Here is an 18,416-nt window from a genome sequence, read left to right on the forward strand (position 1 = left end):
TCAATATATTAGCTATATGTTTTCATTGATTTATGCAAACGCTCTGAATTTGTGCAAGAATATAGGCAGACGGCCAACGCTTACTATCCAAAGGCACTTGGAGGAGGGTATACATCAGCCCTATGAATGAGCCTGCGTTACATCTGATATCAACCGTAACACCTTTTTCTTTTTTTTTTCTTGGTAAGTCTCAACCGTAACACTTTAGGACTCAATTTCAGGCTGCAGACTGGCAGATGCAACTCTTCTATGCCCTGCAACACATGCATATGACAATGATCTGTGTAAAAGCATGACGCTCAGAGCTGACCATTCATAAAGCCACCCATTGCCGCACGGCGGTGGGAGGAGTGCAGCATTGCATTTGAATGGTCTGGCTTAGCGAGTTTTCCAGTGGAGACAAACTATCTAAAAGATACAGCGAATTATAAAGAAAAAAAAAGAAGAGAGAGAGAACTGGCTTTCAGGATTGATAATCTATTGTAGGAGTAACATATGTTCAAAACAACAATTGCACTGTCTGATTGGGGTATGGATACCTCCAAAAGATCTCCCCTACCATGCAAACAAATACATGAGGAAGAAATCATTTATCATTTACAACTTCTGTAGCTTTCCTCCTGAACGGAAGCCTGAAGCAACCCATGCATGTTGATATTGGACTCTAAAATCAATTTACAAGTGCAGACTGCCAAGACAAAGAAGAAACTTATTTTAAAAACTGTATTTTGTCAACTGCGTCTGAAATTATCCAAACAAGACTGGCAACAATGGGAACACAATAGCAAATATGGTACAAACTAAGCCCTCACCAGTGAATTGATACAAATTGGTGTAACATCAAATGATCAGTTCTTACCATGTTAAGAAGCCTGTAGACAGCAGGGCGTGTGAATTTCCTTGCAAAGAGGAAACATGGTGATGGCTTCTCTTTGTTTCTACACCATTCCCTCCTGTATTCCGTCTCATAGTACACATTATCTATGTTCTAATCATAACAAGGACAGTCATCATCAGAGCTGAATAAATTCTTGAACAGTTTGCATAGCATATGTCACAAATATCATATTCCTGTGAATGACACCAAGCATCAAAAGCAACCACACTGCAGTTAATTTTTGCACATGCCATCATTTACAAGGTCCATAGCGTCCACAAATCTATTGATGATTTATGATAGGAATGCAGAGATCAATTGAATTTTTAACCCATTTAATTATCAGTGATCATACCATCTATGTGACCATCATAACAAATAGCTATCTATATAGATATTGTTTTAAAATGCTACAGAAATTCGGTCAACATTTCAAATACAATCTAAACAAACACACTGCTAAAATAAGAAATTTAAATGGCACACTCACCCTCCCATATGTCATCAACAATTGCCCATTATTAATTTTTTTCAATGTATATTGTGAAAGTCATATTTCCTTTGCCGCCTACTTTATTCACTCTTGCTTACATTACTTTGTAGACAAGAATATTCATATGATGATTCATCAAAGAACCCTAGACTCATTCTGCAGCTTCTTCATGAAGGCACCGGAACAAGAATAGTAAGTTGAGACGTCCAAAATCATTGATGAAACTAATTTTACTAGCTATGGCCAGATTGGACCAACTTACCAAGTAAATTTGCGTCTGCTTGTGTATGTTAACCACCCTAACATATCATCCAAGGTAGAGATAGAAACAGAAAGATCATAGATGAAATTTTGGTGTGGCAGAATTACTTCATACCTTTATAGATTTAATAAGCATGGGAGTAGTATCTGAAAGCTTGTACGTCACAGGATGCCACCCACGCCTTTCACGATCTTTGGAAGATGAAAGATCCCATGAAGTATGTGTCAGAGTTCTCCGAGTGATTTCCTCTTCAAGACCATTTTGCTGGATATGAAACCAAAATGGTTTTCAATGGTTCTTTTCATTAAGCAGCTGCATGGCCACATAATACAAAAATTGCACTTTTTGAATTTCTTACAACATTTGATAACTTGAAAAGATCATTCCATGGCTACTTTGTGAAGCACCTCAGAAACTAATCCATTGTTGGTTAATTTAGTCTGTGTATCAAAATGTGAGATAGCATCTCTCTTCCTTAAAAGGAATGAACGAACTACAGTATTTAACTCATTATGTGATTTTTGACCTTTGTTCAGGGGAAGAATGCCTATTCTGCACTTTTATTTACTCTTTTTGAAACTTGAGGAACTTATTAAAGAAGAGGAAACCTTTTGTTGCTCTTCAAGAAAATGAAATAAGCTTTCTAACTTGTACAAAATGGTAAGATGGTCATAAAGATTATGATGAGATTTCAAAATATTGCACGATGTGTGTGGAAGTTTCACTTAAAGCATGCTTCACTGTTTTCAAGGTCAATGAAAAAAAAAAGCCCCTCTGACAGTAAATTATGCATATATCGTCTCAACATGTTGGCACAACTTCAAAAAAGAAAATCCATTCAATCAATGTAAAATAGCTCTGAATAATATAATTCACATAATGATGCAAAAGAAACATACTGCAATCAACGTTTGAAGATAATGCTCATCTGGTATGCAGTTGTGTTCCTTGGACGCATCTGAAGGCTGCACAAGGAAGGGAATTGTAAAGATCTACATAAGAACATCATCAAATGGACAAGAAATATTGCACAGAAAACTTCTTTAATTGAATCAATACAAGATATATTTAACCAGGGAAAGCAATTAGAACTAAACAGATTGTCTTGAATGTATGCCTAAGTCAGATTTTTATATTAAGATCTAAATGCTAAAACCTGTATTCTACACTGCTGCATCTTGATTCAACAGATTCTAAGTCTCTGCCAGTACTTGAAATACAATTACTCATTGTAAAAGAATGGATCAGTCAATCAAGCTCATATGCCCAAATTTGGTTGCCTAGCCTTCTTGCTGTTGATCAACCACATATGTATGTACCTCTTTACTGCATCCGTTGAGCAAAATCCAATGCTTAATTGTACAAAAAATGATTCCCTACCTCTTGGTTGCTGACATTAAAATCACACTTGTGACAGAGAAAGTCAAGCGTGGAGCAACCGATTTAATTATCCTGGCTCCAACACATTCTTAGGTACAGAATAAACAAAGTTGTTTCAAATTCAAAGAAAGTCCATTTAATAACCTATTTACCCATCAACATCCATAATCTAATGGGGCATTCTTCCAACAATTATAATGCTTATTCTTTTTCACTACAGGAAATGAACATATGTATAATATAATTGCATGTATCAGTAATCAAATGACTGACTTCTACCCACCTAATTATAGTTGTTTTGTCTTTTCACTCAGAAAGCCTAAACACACTCTGTTTTGTCATTTTATAAAGTGATCAAACAATGTTGCCAATGATATGATGTCAATAAGACAGTTTAATTTTTTTTATTTCATGAGTGACAGAAAATGAGAGTTCTGTATTTTCAGAGACCACCTTTGGCACTTGACAACAACAGTCTTTGATGTTACAGATTAAATTTCCTCCCCCCTCTAGATATGTGGATTTCAAGTCAAAAAGGTTTGTCCTCTAGAGCATTGCAAACCTGTCTTCTCTTGATGGCCATAAGAAACATGACATGCATCTGTAGGACGCTATTGGAGATGAGTCTGCTGTTCATAGTTCTCAAATTAAATTAAGCACTCTGATCTCACATAATTATCTATTCTTGCATAACATTATAAATGGTGAAAGTATGTGAAACAATTACTTACAAGAGGATGATCCCGCCAAAATTCTGGTAATGACCTCCTCTGAAATCATTTAAAAACAACACATATCAGAATTATAGACAAAATTATATACTAAACTCTAGAATACAGAACATATCAAAACCAGCACATCACATCAAAACTATATAGCTATCAAGCCTTGTCCCACGTAAAGGGGTGTGGCTTTATGAATCCTCGTTCACTAATCTTTTATTATTATTATTATTATTAATTCATCAATGTCACTACAAGCTTTTCCAAATGCTTTTTCACAGATGGCAAATGAATATCATGGACATCATACTTCATGGTGAGATCTTTTTGTTAATCACTCTTCATATAAAAGGTCAGGCACTTGTGCGTTTATGTTTTCAGCTAACAAATAAAGTTTGTAGTGTTATAATGTGACATAAGAAAGGCACAAGCTATATCCCTTAGAAAAACAGGTTCAACAATAGACCCAGACTGAACTAGTTGTTTATATGGTAGGTAATCAAGTTTGGATTCTCTCCTGGCTGACAAACTGACTTCCTCAAAAGTATCATCTCATAATCAGAGCTTTTGGTCAAGGCATTACTCATGATATACTAGGGTCACAGTAGCAGCCTAGCAGATAGAAATAGAATTACAGTCTAGAGCCTCCAAAAGCATAATGGCTCTTTTGGGCTCGGATATAATCCCTGAGTTCTGATGCAAAGCACAAGACAGGCCAAGACTCAACCTATTGACCAACAACAGCCCCTAATATAAAACACCAATAAATTCTTCACTTTCAAAGGCTGCCTCCAACTCACCCTGCAATGCTTTTGAAATTCCGGGAAGACTGTATCATCATTCACCATTATCAGAGCATGCTTTTTAATTAACACAGCCCACTAGAACAACATCCAGCAAAACAAATGGTTAGAACAAATATGTTATTATTGTACATTATCAAAGACAGAAGTATCTCGACATGAAATTTTTCATGATATCACTTTTTTTTTTTTCAAAAAAATGAAAACTATTACCTGAGATCCTTTCCTCCAATTATGTACTGGAATAACTGGATACATTTTTGGATTATAACGACCCTCTTTTGTGTCCGCAAAACTGCTTCCAGCATTATATGACCAGATGCTATTAGAACCTAACGGCCATTATAGACATCCAGAGATTTCATATTGCATCTTAGAGTGATATGATTTAAGAACAGAGCATATGAAACTTCCATAACACGCATAGACATAAGACATTGTGCATAACACATTCCCGATACATTCATCTAGGAAACCCACAGAATTAAGCCATACCACTTTTTGTTAATAATACTAAATTCTTTTGAATGTGATAACACCACAACTCCTAATAGTGCATCTAGATCAGTGACCCACAAAATGAAGTAAGGAACATTTGACCTTTACCTGTGGAATTGTTCAAGCCTAGGTTCATACCATGTATTTAACAAGAGACACTTATCTTTTCATATGTAAACTTATCTGAATTAAACACACAGAGTAAGCTTGGAATGTACAATGCCGAGTAGTATGGTGTTTCAAAGTATAACAATCACCAAAATATGTTCTACATTTCACTGATGCTCTGACAAGTTGAAGAATACATTGATTGGTAGTAAAAACAAGAACAAGGTGCATTGGAGGAGACTTGAAGACCAAAATACAATAAAGCCCCCACAAAACCCCCCCCCCCCCTCTCCAAAAAAAAAAAAAGGAAAAAAGGGGACAGAATGACAACAACAGAAAAAAAAAAAGTCACCACCGGTCAATGCTGAATAAACTAGAATATTTAACAATCTCTCTTTAAATCCAGTTTCAATTATTATCTTGATAATAATAACTTGCACAACCTGGAGACCCAACTGTCAAAATCCTTTCTTTTTTCTTATTGCCATGGGATAATATATTTTCATGTGATTCCACAAGAAGAGAACCAACTTTAGATAAAAGGGAGACAAATATATCAATGAATGTATGGTCATACTACTAATCAGATTTTTAGAAAAGACAAGCACTAGCTTATATTAAAAGCATAAGCTATCATATACCATACAAAATATAGAGGAATGACAACTCGCACTATAATGCAATCCAATAATTTTAGCTAAACAAGGTGCCCTCTGGTATTTCATTATTTGTGAAACTATAGAATACCAAGATAACAAACCAGCCTCTTTCATTTTGTTATCACAATGGTTGAAGTTTCTGGAAAAGAAACCTCCCACGATATTGTCATCAGTAATTGCATCCCAGTAATTTTGGGTTTCCACCTTTTCTTTTCTCCATATCAGTTAAAAATGTCTAAACCCCTCATTGGCCCACTATGGCTTCAACCAGATACCATTTTATTCTATCTTTGAACTTGTAATCATACTTAGAGCTTCTCTATGTAAATATTATAAACTTTTACCTTCACATCTACAAACATTTAATCCCAACAACAGATTGAGATACAGTCATCAGAAGTCCGTAGAAATTTATGATTAGTGCTAAACCTGATATCTACCCACTGAATTGCTGTCAAATTCATGGCAAAGGCATCACTAAGAAGAGTCATTTTTTGTAGGATCGAAAGCAAAATGGATTCACTGAAGCCACAAACCACAGGAAGAGAAGAATGCCTCATATGCATGCTCTAATTGAAGGATGATTTCAAAAGCTGCCAACACATATGCAAGTGTAAGAAAGCCAGATTTAATAGAACATGCTGCAAAAGCTATATAGACTGGTTGTACGTATAGAGATGCAACTTCTTAGTCATGCAATTTAAGCTCATCCAACCCAAGAATGAACCAAGTTTTCCTGTTGACTTAGAAAGACACTTGAAATTAAGGAAGAAGGCAACTTCCCAGATATGGATATTCATCTCCAAGACAAAAGGTAATAAGCCAGAGAACTACATTATAAGCCACAACAACCATAACATAACCATCAAACCTTGTTCCAACTATTTTGATATCAGCTTTATAAATCCTCATTTGCCAAGAACTAAATGATAATTTTTTTTGTTTTGGAAAAAAGAGCAGCTAAAACTCATTTCTGAATTCTAATAATGTCCTCGGTGTGAGCACGCTCCAGAATTCCAGTTTCAGATGTGTTTGCACCAGCAATGCACTGTTGCTCAAATTTGCAAGATATAGTTATATATGGCTGTGCTGGCCTCTTTACCAGTTGAGCAATATAACATCAAGTTACTATGCAAGAGTAATGAATACCACACGTAAACAGATATTAAAGACAAAGCATACGAAAAGTTCATCCACACATAAACAAAAGCAAAATCAGCAGACTCACCTGTCTATAAAGCTAGTTGATGTAGACATTATATAGTCATATGTGTAGCTGCAATTGTATAGGGGTATGCAGCTGTCAAAAATAAAAATATGTTCTGGATGTTAGCTGTACCGCAAATTTGCAAGCCTAAGATAGCCATTTCATTAGCAGAAAGCGATGAGATCAGCAAGAAAATCATCAGTTAATCTTATTGAAGTATGATATATTTTCTTCTCAATAATATTAACCAATTTTGGGCTTGTCAAGCTGCATACGAGAAAATTCCAATGCCAAATTGCACAAACCATAATATACTTCAGAATACAAGCACATAATACATCAGGATTGTGCATCTCTTAACTGCCATATTGCCTAACACCTTCATGTAATGACTTGAGATGGTATCTTCATAAAACATTAACAAACATGAGCTATAAATACAAATAGCATTCAGCTGCAAAGGTCATGCCTTCATTGAAGGATACCCAAAAAATCTATTCACAAATATTTTCCCATTGTCATGCATCAACTAAATATGGGAACTTCATAAAAATTGACTAACATGAGCATGCATAATTCACCTGCATAATTCATGCCTTCATTGAAGCCTACTCGACAAATCTATTCAACATTTTTTTTTTTTCAAATTTCATGCATCGACTGTGGGAATTCATAAAAGATTGACTAACACAAACTATAGATGTATATGCTTTTCAACTGCAAAGGACATGGCTTTCGGTTAAAGCATACCTTTATTAATGGATAATCCATTCCTGAATACTTTTAACTGCCCATTTGTACCATCTATATAGAAATTAGGCAGTTTTGTATATTTTGCTTTAGAAAAACAATATGTTGCCCCCTCATGCTAGTATCTTGACCGGGTATTATGTCAAAGCACATGTATTATAGAAATTCTATGCAATTTTTTCTTCTTTGGATATGCTAGACAATAATTAAGACTATGGACTTATCTATACTATATCAAACAGCTTTTATTTTGTGGGGTGGGTGAGGGCAGTTTGCAAATTTTGCCCTAATATTCTAAGTTGCTACCAAAGATATATTATTTGATAACAGCATGGGTAAATTTGGAAAGAAGATCTCCACTCACTCAATTCCATTTCTCTTTCTCTCTCTACCACAACCTCATCTGAGATTCGATCCACTGTCTACCTCTTTCATTCTCCACAATTTCATTAAGGAGAAGAAAATAAAATTTATGACTCTCTCTCCCCTCACCATAATGACAAACCCCACATCCAAATTAAGCTGCCTCTCTCTCCCCAACAAAAAGGAAAGAGAAAGAAAAACTACACATGTTGACTTCTCCATTCCTATTTTTGCCATCTACCGTCCCACAGTTTCTTCATTAATTATCTCTCTCATTCTTTCCTATTTAGGGTAGCTTAATTATATTTGGTTAATAATGCATAAATATAAAATGGAACCACTAGTGAAAGAAGAAGAGAGCACATGTAATACTTATGGAGAAATAGAGGACTTTGCTCGAGGCAACATCTCCTATATAGTTTCTTGATTTTCATGGTTTTCAACATCTTTTTTATTTTCTCAAATCTATAATTTGTTCTATTTATAATGGATATATTTATTTTTTTAAATATTGATCTTTCAAATAATCATTTTGATTAAACGGGCATGAAATGCAAAATTACATAGGAAAAAAAAATTAGTACCTTCTCTGCATCCATTACAAGACAAGAAGTCAACTGGTCTAGTCTAGAACATCTGCAAGATGCTTTTGACTCTGTCTCCTTTATGGGGCAAATATGGCTCAACTGAGCAACGAGCTATAGAATTGCAACTTGACTAACGATAGTGAAACCTTGTGGAGACGATAGTATCTAGATATATTGATATGTATATATATCTATGAATAGGTTTCTATTATATTTCTATGATCTTCTGCATATTTTAATGTTCTCATTTAATTTTGCACTTTACACAAAACATGCATGGTGCACCAGACGTGACTGTGCACAAACAGGAAAAAAGAAAAAAATTTCCAACAAGTTGTTTGGTGTTCTGTTTTCAATAAGCAAAATTTTCAGTTGAGTATGTAATTCCCAACTACACACCACTACACAGTACGTAAGTGTATTGCTGTAGCCTTTTTCTTCAGAAAAAAAAAAGAAAAATAAAGAAAATCTATGAAACCACTGCAGCAAATGAGTGTGTCAAACTGTCAATGCAACTGTTTTTTCCAAAAAAAAAAAAGAATTTTTTTTTTAAAAAATTCCCATAAGAAGAGGGTCAGAGTAACCAACATGAAGTTCTTGGCTAGCATCCATCCAAGCTAATAGCACAAGATAATCTCAGTGATGATAACATGATTTTTGGAGTTGCCATCAGCTTCTTATCACAGTAGAACAGAAAGCCAATGCTCTTCCACGAGCACTCTACATGTGCATACCACATTGCAGCGACATAGCATCACTGGAACAATTATTGCTACCCAAACAACCACTCTAACAGTCTAACTAGAAGGTATGTTTGTTTTGCTTCAACTGGAGACTATATGTAGGTTTTCACTGAATTATGAAGAACACCGATCCCTCCAAAAGGGCAAAAAGGTAAAAAAAAAAAAGACACTAGAATGGACATAATCTTGTCATTTGCATCCAGTATAAACACGAAAAGGGAACATTAAAGAAAACCAGGAATAATCACAAGCAAAAGTGATCTTGCACAATGCAAATTGCACCTATCAGAAAGGAAAACAAATCGCTTATTAAAAGAATCCTTGAGTGCATTTCTAAGCAAAATACGCTCTGCTTGGATCATGCTTGCTTCTCCCCAATCTACCTGAAACAAAACACCAAGCAAGAATTAATATAAAAGCATAATAGGGGAAAAAGTAACTTTCGAAGAAGCATGACAAATTATTTCAACTTGACACAATGGTTATAGTTAATGGTCAGGGTTATACAAAAATATGCTACCAAGATTGGGCTATTTACTACTTTAAAATAACCAGCACAATCCATTAGAAAAACAAAGGGGTTCTAGCCTGCTCTCTTTAATTGGTTGGCTTAATCTCTCCCTGAAAATCATAGTGATCTTTTCACTTTACCCAATTCAGTTTGTTCCTACTCTTTGCTCTGCTTTTAGATAAATGCAATGATATCTAGCATTTTATGCAGGAAAAAGGGGTTCAAGCTCGCTCAATAAACAGTTCAGTTTCTCTTTTTTTCCCATTCTTTGTAGAAAGAGTTAGGATGAATGTAATAAGCCTGAAAAAGAACAAAAGAACAAAAAGAGTTAAGGACAAATTCTAATAACAAGAAACCTTGCTGACCTTTTTTTGGCGAGAAAAAGTCAGGATGAATCTAACCTACTTCCTTAAAAATGAAAGATAGAAAAGGCATAAGCATCAAAAAGACAAAGAACGAAAAACAGTAAACGACAAAATTGTAATAAGAAGAACGTTTCCTCATTAAATGTTACCCTTTTTACAACAACACAAAAACACAGAGATTACTGTCACCAAATTTTATCTTCTTTACTGCATAAAGAAAGGTGATTGTCGTGGACTGTTTCTTCATCTTGACAGGTTAATACGCTAGACTTCGCTTGATCCTTCACGATGATGAGAAAAGCTAATATCATCAAATCATTTGAAACTATATCAGTGAAATATTCACTTCAAACAAGCAAGGATTCTAGGCACTGCTCTCATTATCCTGAGTTGGCTCCAAAGATATTCTCAAGAAAAGTAATCGCATGTTGCAAGCATGTATCGTTACAACCAAAGCCAGCTTGTCATGTGATTAAAACCAAGGTTAGCTTCCCGTGCCCAAAAAAGGTTACGATGGCACAACCGGAATCATACCTGTTTCTGTACCAACAATATATCAAAATCAAGTTGCAGGTGCTAGGACAATAAGTTTCAATAAGCATAGGATAGTGTAGCCCCAATTCACGATAGAAACAACGGACACCAAATTCCACACTGGAAGAAGAAATCGCTAACCTGTATACTGTTGTTGACCTGGCGGCCGTAAAAATATGCAGATTGTGTCGTCGCCTTATTGAAGAGAAAGCCAGGCCTAGAATGAACATAGATCGAGAATCTACCCTCCTTCTCGCCCTACAAGAAATCAAAAAAGCTTCTTGAACAATTCAAGAAGACACACACATATACTTGACCTTCTAATTCAATCCATGTAATAAAATTGAAAAAAAAGAACCTGGAAGAAGGCATCCCAAACCATGTCTAAGGGAAGCCGATTCCTTGCTATAAATAGAAACGCGATCTTGGGCTTCTGGACCGGCGGCGGTGATGTCTCTGCACTCGGCTTCATAACTAGGCTGTAGTGCCCCTGCATCACCACCAGGCTCGCGACAGAGAAGCCCAGCAGAAGCATCACGATAAACTTCGCGCTCCATCGACCCGGATAACTCCTCCGCTTCATCCCTCTCACTTCCTTTCCCAAATTTACGAGATTCTAATGCTAGCGAACTCCATGACGCACCCTAATTTCTCCACTTCTTGAAAGACTTGATAGCTCACCCGGACCAGGAAATACAGTACAACCTCATCCTTTCCAAGTACTTCATTCATTTTCACAAGAAGCAAAAACTACAAGGAATACCGGCAGGTTACCGTAGTTCATTATCCAATCCGATTGATTTCTTGAATTCGTGAACAAACCCTAGAACCAAATTACCATGGCTCTGGGTTGTCCTGTCGTCGCCCAGATCTAGCAAGAAGCTCATTCATGACCTAATCTTTCCGGAAAAGGAAAAAGAAAAGAGAAAAAAGGAACACGATCCGTGATCTGTGACGGCAGCTGAAATCGTCACCTCAAGAGTCAAGACTGAAGGAAACGAAGACGATCTGGAGACGAAAGGGCTCGAAGATGAGCTTGGATCATGGCAGGAAAAAAAAAAACTCGCGGAAATCCGGTACATAACCGTTGATTCCAAATCCAACTGACGTCTTCTTCCTTGGAGACCCGTTCGACCCGGTTATTATTTACAGGGACCGGCTTCGAGGATAGGTGCCTGTTTGATCAGAATTGACGAAATGCTGGCATTCGGTTTAGGTCCATCCATCCGACGGCTGTGAGCAAAACTAGATACAAGATCGTTTGAAGGTGCTTGTCGACGCTAGAATAGGTTCCCATAAATGCTTCGTCTTTTGGCCACAACAGCTAATCTACTCATCTAGCCAGGAGGGACCCTGTAAGAAACTTTTTGCAATTCATCTTAGTCCGTGACAGAACGCAAAGTTTTTTTTTTTTTTTTTGGTAAAACACAGAAAGCATTGGTTCAACTCCTTGTTCAACATCTATATTTTTTCAAATTCCTTCCTTTGGAAAGGCTCTATTTTCACTTCTTTCCTATATACATGGATGTGGATACATTTAGCAAATGCCATGCATGTAAAGGGCCATCGGATGGATGGTTGTGCAATTTAACATTATCCTTCTCTTTTTTCCAAACTGCAATGGTCATGGATGAGGAAGTTGCATGCTCCATGATCATGAAAATTCTCTTTTTATTAGATAAGTTGCATGCTCCATGATTTTTGAGAACCTACTAGTCTGAAATGCCATAATCCTTCTTATGTCATGAGTCCGCAAGATGTTACTAAGCTGATACAAAACTGAGATTACAGAGCATGGATTCCGCCCAGCTCCCTCAGCTCAACCCTGCATCTGCAACTATTTTAATCTTGCTTTATTTTTTTCTTTCTCTCTCTCTCTCTCTTAAGGGGAAAAAATCATTCTTACCTTCTTACAGATACATCTCACTCATTCGAAAACAAACAATTTGATATATCTTCCCATAGACAGAATATATTTATTAAGTTACATAAATCATATTTTTATTTAGACAGAAATAACCAAATCATCCATATTAAATGTCATGTGCATGACAAGAGCCATGTACACTTTACTTCATGCGTGCAGCAAGTATCAGGTACCAGTCAATCGCTCCACATTCACATATATCGTTCTCATCCATTAAGCTAAATGCATTTTAGAGCAGGCATCAAAAAATTGCGCAGACTCTTGTTCACACAAGATGTTTTTGGCCAGAATACGCACGAATTGTGCTGTGTATTGCAGACTCTTATACATACAAGATGTTTTGGTCAGAATATCCACAAGTTGTTTGTTTAGGGGGCGAAAATCAAAATGCATCATATCACGGGAAATTTTTATTGCGCGACTTGGTATCTTGCATCAAGAGAACTGCTAATTGTCTTCGATTTGTCGCTTCGATCATTTGCCCGGACACCTCACATGCGCTTCTTCATAGTTTATGAAGCTCATGGCATAACGATTTTAAACCAGCGTAGGGACCACAAAGCAGCAGAAACATTGCTTTCCAACTTGTTAAATGACTTGATCCTGAGGAGGTACCGGGTACGTGACTAGAGGAAGCAACAATAGAATAGATGCTTTGATATTTCCCAAAGGCCCTGCCTTTGACAAAGTCGTAGTTGCAGCTAAAGACGTAATCACCTATTTGGAAAATTTAAAAGAAAAATTAAATAATGGAGCCATCAAGGCAAACCTTAAGACGTGGAGCTTGATCAAGATGGAAGGTGGGATGCCAATTCCTTGGCTTGCAGACCGTCTAATATAGCCAACTGGCAAGCACGAGCAGAGGGAATTTGTGTGGTTCGGAAGGCTGGTGGGTGGTTAGTTGGCGTGAATGATAGTTGGCGTGACGTTGACTCATGGCCTTCCGACCGAATTGCAGCCTTACCTCCTTTCGCATTTCTGGATTGCGTGAGTGCAAGAGTTTGTTGACCGTTTTTTGTTTGGGCCACCACGTGGTCTCGCCGCCTTTTCTGGTTTGAGTTCGGATTTTGGTGCTCGCATTGATTCCTGAAGGTTGGTTTGGTCCCAACAAATGAGATAATTGGTGTCTTGCACTTGCTCAAAGAGGGAGCGAGATGGCGTATTAATCTTACATTGGTCATGCATTAAGAAGAATCTTGATTAATAACTTTCTAACTAATTTTTCGGTGAGATTCCAAGCTATCACAAGTGAGATCCAAGCTAACTTAGTCTAGAAACCATCAACTCATTTAGACCATGAAACGTTGCAAATACAATTTTTTTGGGGCTGACAACAAGCCGACCATGATGTTGGGAGAGCCAGGAAGAAAATTTAAAACCTCAACTTGAGCTGGCTGTGGTGTTGAAAGTTTACGAGTTTCATATTTTTCTCTCTATGTATTTACTTTGCCAATATGAAAACGCCTCTCCTCCCTCCTTTTTTTCTCGTTCCAATCTGATTCCCCCACAGTTCATTTTTCTCTTAAGAGCTAAAAGGGTGTTTGATTGGGGGGAGTGAGATCTGAAATCAGAATCAGAACGAGTGACTCTCATTCCAACCATTTGGTTGGAAGGAGTTTCATTCCGATTTCGATTTCAGGATGGAATGGGAATGACTCAATCTATATAGGACTTATTCTCTATTCTCCTCTATAGATTCAAATTTTTATTTCAATTTCGATTCCGATTCCGATTCTGATTCCGATCACTAATCAAATACTTCAGAGGATTTGGCTATTCCGATTCCGATTTCAAGCCATTTCGATTTCGATTCCAAGCTATTCCGATTTCGATTTTCATTTTCATTCCGATTTTGATTACGAATCAAACACCCCCTAAGAGCGGTGAAGGTCCAATTGGGTACTACTTTATATCAGTACAATAAGCTTTACCAACGGAAATATCACTAGGCACTCTTAGGTGTTCAACTTTAATCTATGACAAGTTTGATTTGGGAACAAAAATTTCTCATCTATTGATATAAACATCATTTGAGTGGAACCTTAATCACAAAAGGATAGATAAGATATGCTTGAGAATTATCTTTTTATCTCTTGCCTAATAAGATTTTCTTAGCTTAATGATGAGGAATATCTAGCTGAAAAGTACTTAAGCCAAATAGAGCATAGGAAGCAGCAAAAATCCAAATAAATAGATTGGAACATCAAAATAGAGATCTAAACTTTAAACAGCGATAACTTTTGATCCAAAAAAAATTACAAAGCTGGTAATACATCAACGAAAAGCTCCTTTTGAGCTTTATGATTGTAAATAGGGCATATTTGTTCACTCTAGTTTTCGAGCGTAAATTCTATCATTTTAATGGGTTTCGAGGCCGTTTTATGTTTGAATGTCCGTCTTTGGTTTAGTTTTAAATTTTAGTTTTTATTTAATTTTTAGTTGGACTATTAGTTTTATTTAGATACTATTATGTTATTTTGAATATCTTACTATTTATGAAACTAATCTTGATAAGATTGAAATACTATAAATAACTTTATTCTATGTTTATTGAGTAAATTAAATCTTAAAATTATTTCTTCTGTTGGAGTTTAGTATTTATCCTTGGTATCTTGAAGAATTTCATCCTGTATGAATTTTTATTTTTTTATTGGATAACGCTATTTCACTCAAGTTAGAGATGATCATGTGATTTCTTTTCTTTGCCTATTAGATATTATTATTATTATTATTTAAATTTAAATATAAAAATTTGTGAGGATTTTTGCAGTTATGTATTTAATTCGATATCAGCTAATGCACTGAGTAGATCTTGAGTACTTATATATAACTAATAAATCTAAATAATATTTTCAAATTAATTTTTTTAAGTGAAATTCATATTTATGATAAATAATATTATGATGGATTTAACTCATGACCATGTGGACTAGCGATTATTGTATTATTGATTGGCTGCAGGTTAATTATGATATTTATGATTGATTTTATAATATTTATAATTTTATTTGAATGTATTTGAACCTTTAGTATAGCAAGAATGCTATAACTTAAATAAAAAAATTATGTGAAGATCCTATGTAAGCATATATTTAGTCTTGATTATAAATTGAATAGATCTCAAATATTTATATAGAATTAAAAAATTTAATTAATATAATTTAATTAATTTTTTTGAATAAAATTTTGGATCATGACCAAATTATATATATATAAAAAAAAATTTTTATGATAATTGATATCCTATTCGGTCATGGATTTGTCAGTGGTCTGGGCCTCACAGAGAGTCCATGTATCATAAATTACCAGTGACCGAGCAAGATTTTGAAAATATGCATCATATCATGTTGTTCGTGACTTCATCATGACCGTCATATGATATATTAATTGTCTGTGATTGAGGATTGACGCTCTGTAGTTCCATCATGAAAAGGGTGCGCTTATGTACTCCAGATTCAGACCATCATTATGGTATCAAACTTTGTCTCTTTAAGGAAAAAAAGGGAAAACAATATTGAAATGATTTCACCACTGGAGACCGTTTGTGGGATAATCATCCGTTGGCCGCCTATTTTAATGCTGAAATGGTGATTGGTATTACTAAAATGCCGGTACCTAAAGGTCTGTGCAGGTCTGATTAGCGACGTTGGAGGCATTTTAGAACCCCAGTAGTTACTTTTAAAGATATAGAACATGGTCTGAAAACTTCCGATCCAGCGCGAGGATCAGAATTTACTTGACTTTGGAAACTGCACGCCCTCGTGAGGTTAAATATTTTCCCTGAAAGCTAATTTGGTCTCGTATTCCATGCAAAGGTGCATTAGATCGGGGCTTTTGCTAGATTCTCTTATCTATTGTGATATGTATGAATAGATTGTGGACTGCCAACATGTTATTATATACCCATCTGCTATACATATTAGCATCAAAATGGCTATGTCATCTGACCTTCAAATACCTCCTACTTTTTTGCCGTTATTGATTACATCCCTAGCACATTCCTAGGTGGAGAATGGGGTAAACGATATAATGAGTTACATGGCCTAGCTAATCTAGAATGTTAAAAATACAAAAATATTTCATCGGCAATGCAAGACTCCACGGTCTTTGTTTAGACTTCTTTTCTATTTTCATGATGTCAGCCGTGGGGTACTCATCAACACCAATTCAAAGCATTGAGGTAGCAACTTATGCCTAAGCAGGACTACTATAAATATAATTTGCTCTCTTGCTACCTCCTCCCTTTGGGATATATATATGTTTTTTTGGTAGGATGGATTGCTCATACACTTCTACTATACGATAAACTCCGATGCTGTTGTCTAGAATTCTTCTATGGCAGTCGCATGCATCATGTGAGACAGATCAGGTACTTTATTACATGCTGTGGGTAAGCTTTTTCATTTTTTTTATTTGTATCGATAGCAAAGTTAACAGTTGCTTGACTGGATTTTGTGCACCAACAAACTGGTTTCTGGGTCATGAAATCATTTTGCGTGGTGATTCTATAATAGCAATCAATTGGGTTTCTTATCCTTCTTCTTAATGTAGGTCTTCTAATCTCCCATTATTTCTATTAGAATTAAAATAAAATTTATACTTATGATCCCAGATCAAATTGTTCTACCGACTAGTTTCAGTTGCAATTACAAATGGAAAACAACCTTTTCCACATGCTAGATGCTTCTGCACAGTTTTATTGCAGGAGAAGTTATTTCTATGGAGGATATCTCAAAAATTTTTTATAGAAAAGGCTCTTAAAGAGTAGTTTCTATCTTTTTAAAAATTGACGTAGGAGTGGGAGATTACAAATATAATTATCTCTTGGTAGTTTTATTAGAAATAGGCTGGACCATATTAGCCCATCATAGGTGTCCAATCCAAATTTATTTTCTATCATCTCCCACTCACACATGGTGGGCTCAATATTATCTCTATACAAACTAATCTCTTTTCTATATATATTCATACTTAGCAAATAGTTCATGCGACTAATATACGATTATTAAGAGCTCATTGCTATATATCTGTTTGAAGTATACACTACAAAAATTCAAACTATTAGCAATGACTAGTTGCTGTCGCTAATAGTCCACATACTATCGTTAATAATCTCGCTGTTGCTAATTTCATCGTAACAGCCAATCTAAAAAAATCTGATCGCTAAATATCCTTATTAGCGATGAAAATCCTAGTTATCGCTAATAAGGCTATTAGCGATGAAAAAATTCATCGTTAATTATTTTTAATTTTAAATTAAAATTTTAAAAAAAATTAAAAAAATATTAGCAATGGCATTTATCATCGCTAATGTCATTTCAATTTTTTTAATTTTTAAATAAAATAAAAAATTTAAAAAATATTAACGACGGCATTATCATCGCTAATGCCGTCGCTAATAAGTATTGATGATAGTATTTTCTGTCACTAATACCATTGTTAATAATTAATTTTATTTTTTAAAAAAATTAATAATATTATTTTTTAAAATCTATTTTAATTAATCATAATGAATTATGGTTTCTAATATCTATTATAATTAAAATTCAAAGATAATATGATAATCAAAAATTAAAAATTAATTATATTATATTTGTTGGTGCAAAAATCCGCTTGCGTCGGAGAAG

The 18,416-nt window shown here is 35.3% G+C and overlaps 1 protein-coding gene across 3 annotated transcripts; it reads right to left on the reverse strand.

Moving 5' to 3' along the window:
• Positions 1–447: 447 nt before the first annotated feature.
• Positions 448–11,980, reverse strand: LOC105056181 (glycosyltransferase BC10). Of its 3 annotated transcripts, none has more exons than XM_010938290.4 (11): positions 11,242–11,978; positions 11,004–11,120; positions 9,735–9,835; positions 7,031–7,102; positions 4,751–4,832; positions 4,535–4,615; positions 3,744–3,782; positions 2,532–2,597; positions 1,747–1,896; positions 860–988; positions 448–688 (listed from the first exon to the last, which is right to left on the reverse strand). In XM_010938290.4, the coding sequence occupies exons 1-11, from the start codon at positions 11,443–11,445 to the stop codon at positions 671–673; spliced, it is 1,059 nt and encodes a 352-aa protein (XP_010936592.1). In that variant the 5' UTR covers positions 11,446–11,978; the 3' UTR covers positions 448–670. The 3 variants fall into 3 exon arrangements, 2 of the variants coding, with proteins under 2 accessions (XP_010936592.1, XP_010936591.1); XM_010938289.4 differs by having other exon boundaries at positions 11,221–11,976; XR_012136269.1 differs by having other exon boundaries at positions 669–688; positions 860–1,071; positions 11,221–11,980.
• Positions 11,981–18,416: the final 6,436 nt, after the last annotated feature.

This window comes from Elaeis guineensis, chromosome 13 (assembly GCF_000442705.2).
Source record: "Elaeis guineensis isolate ETL-2024a chromosome 13, EG11, whole genome shotgun sequence".
In the NCBI taxonomy this organism is placed as follows: domain Eukaryota; kingdom Viridiplantae; phylum Streptophyta; class Magnoliopsida; order Arecales; family Arecaceae; genus Elaeis; species Elaeis guineensis.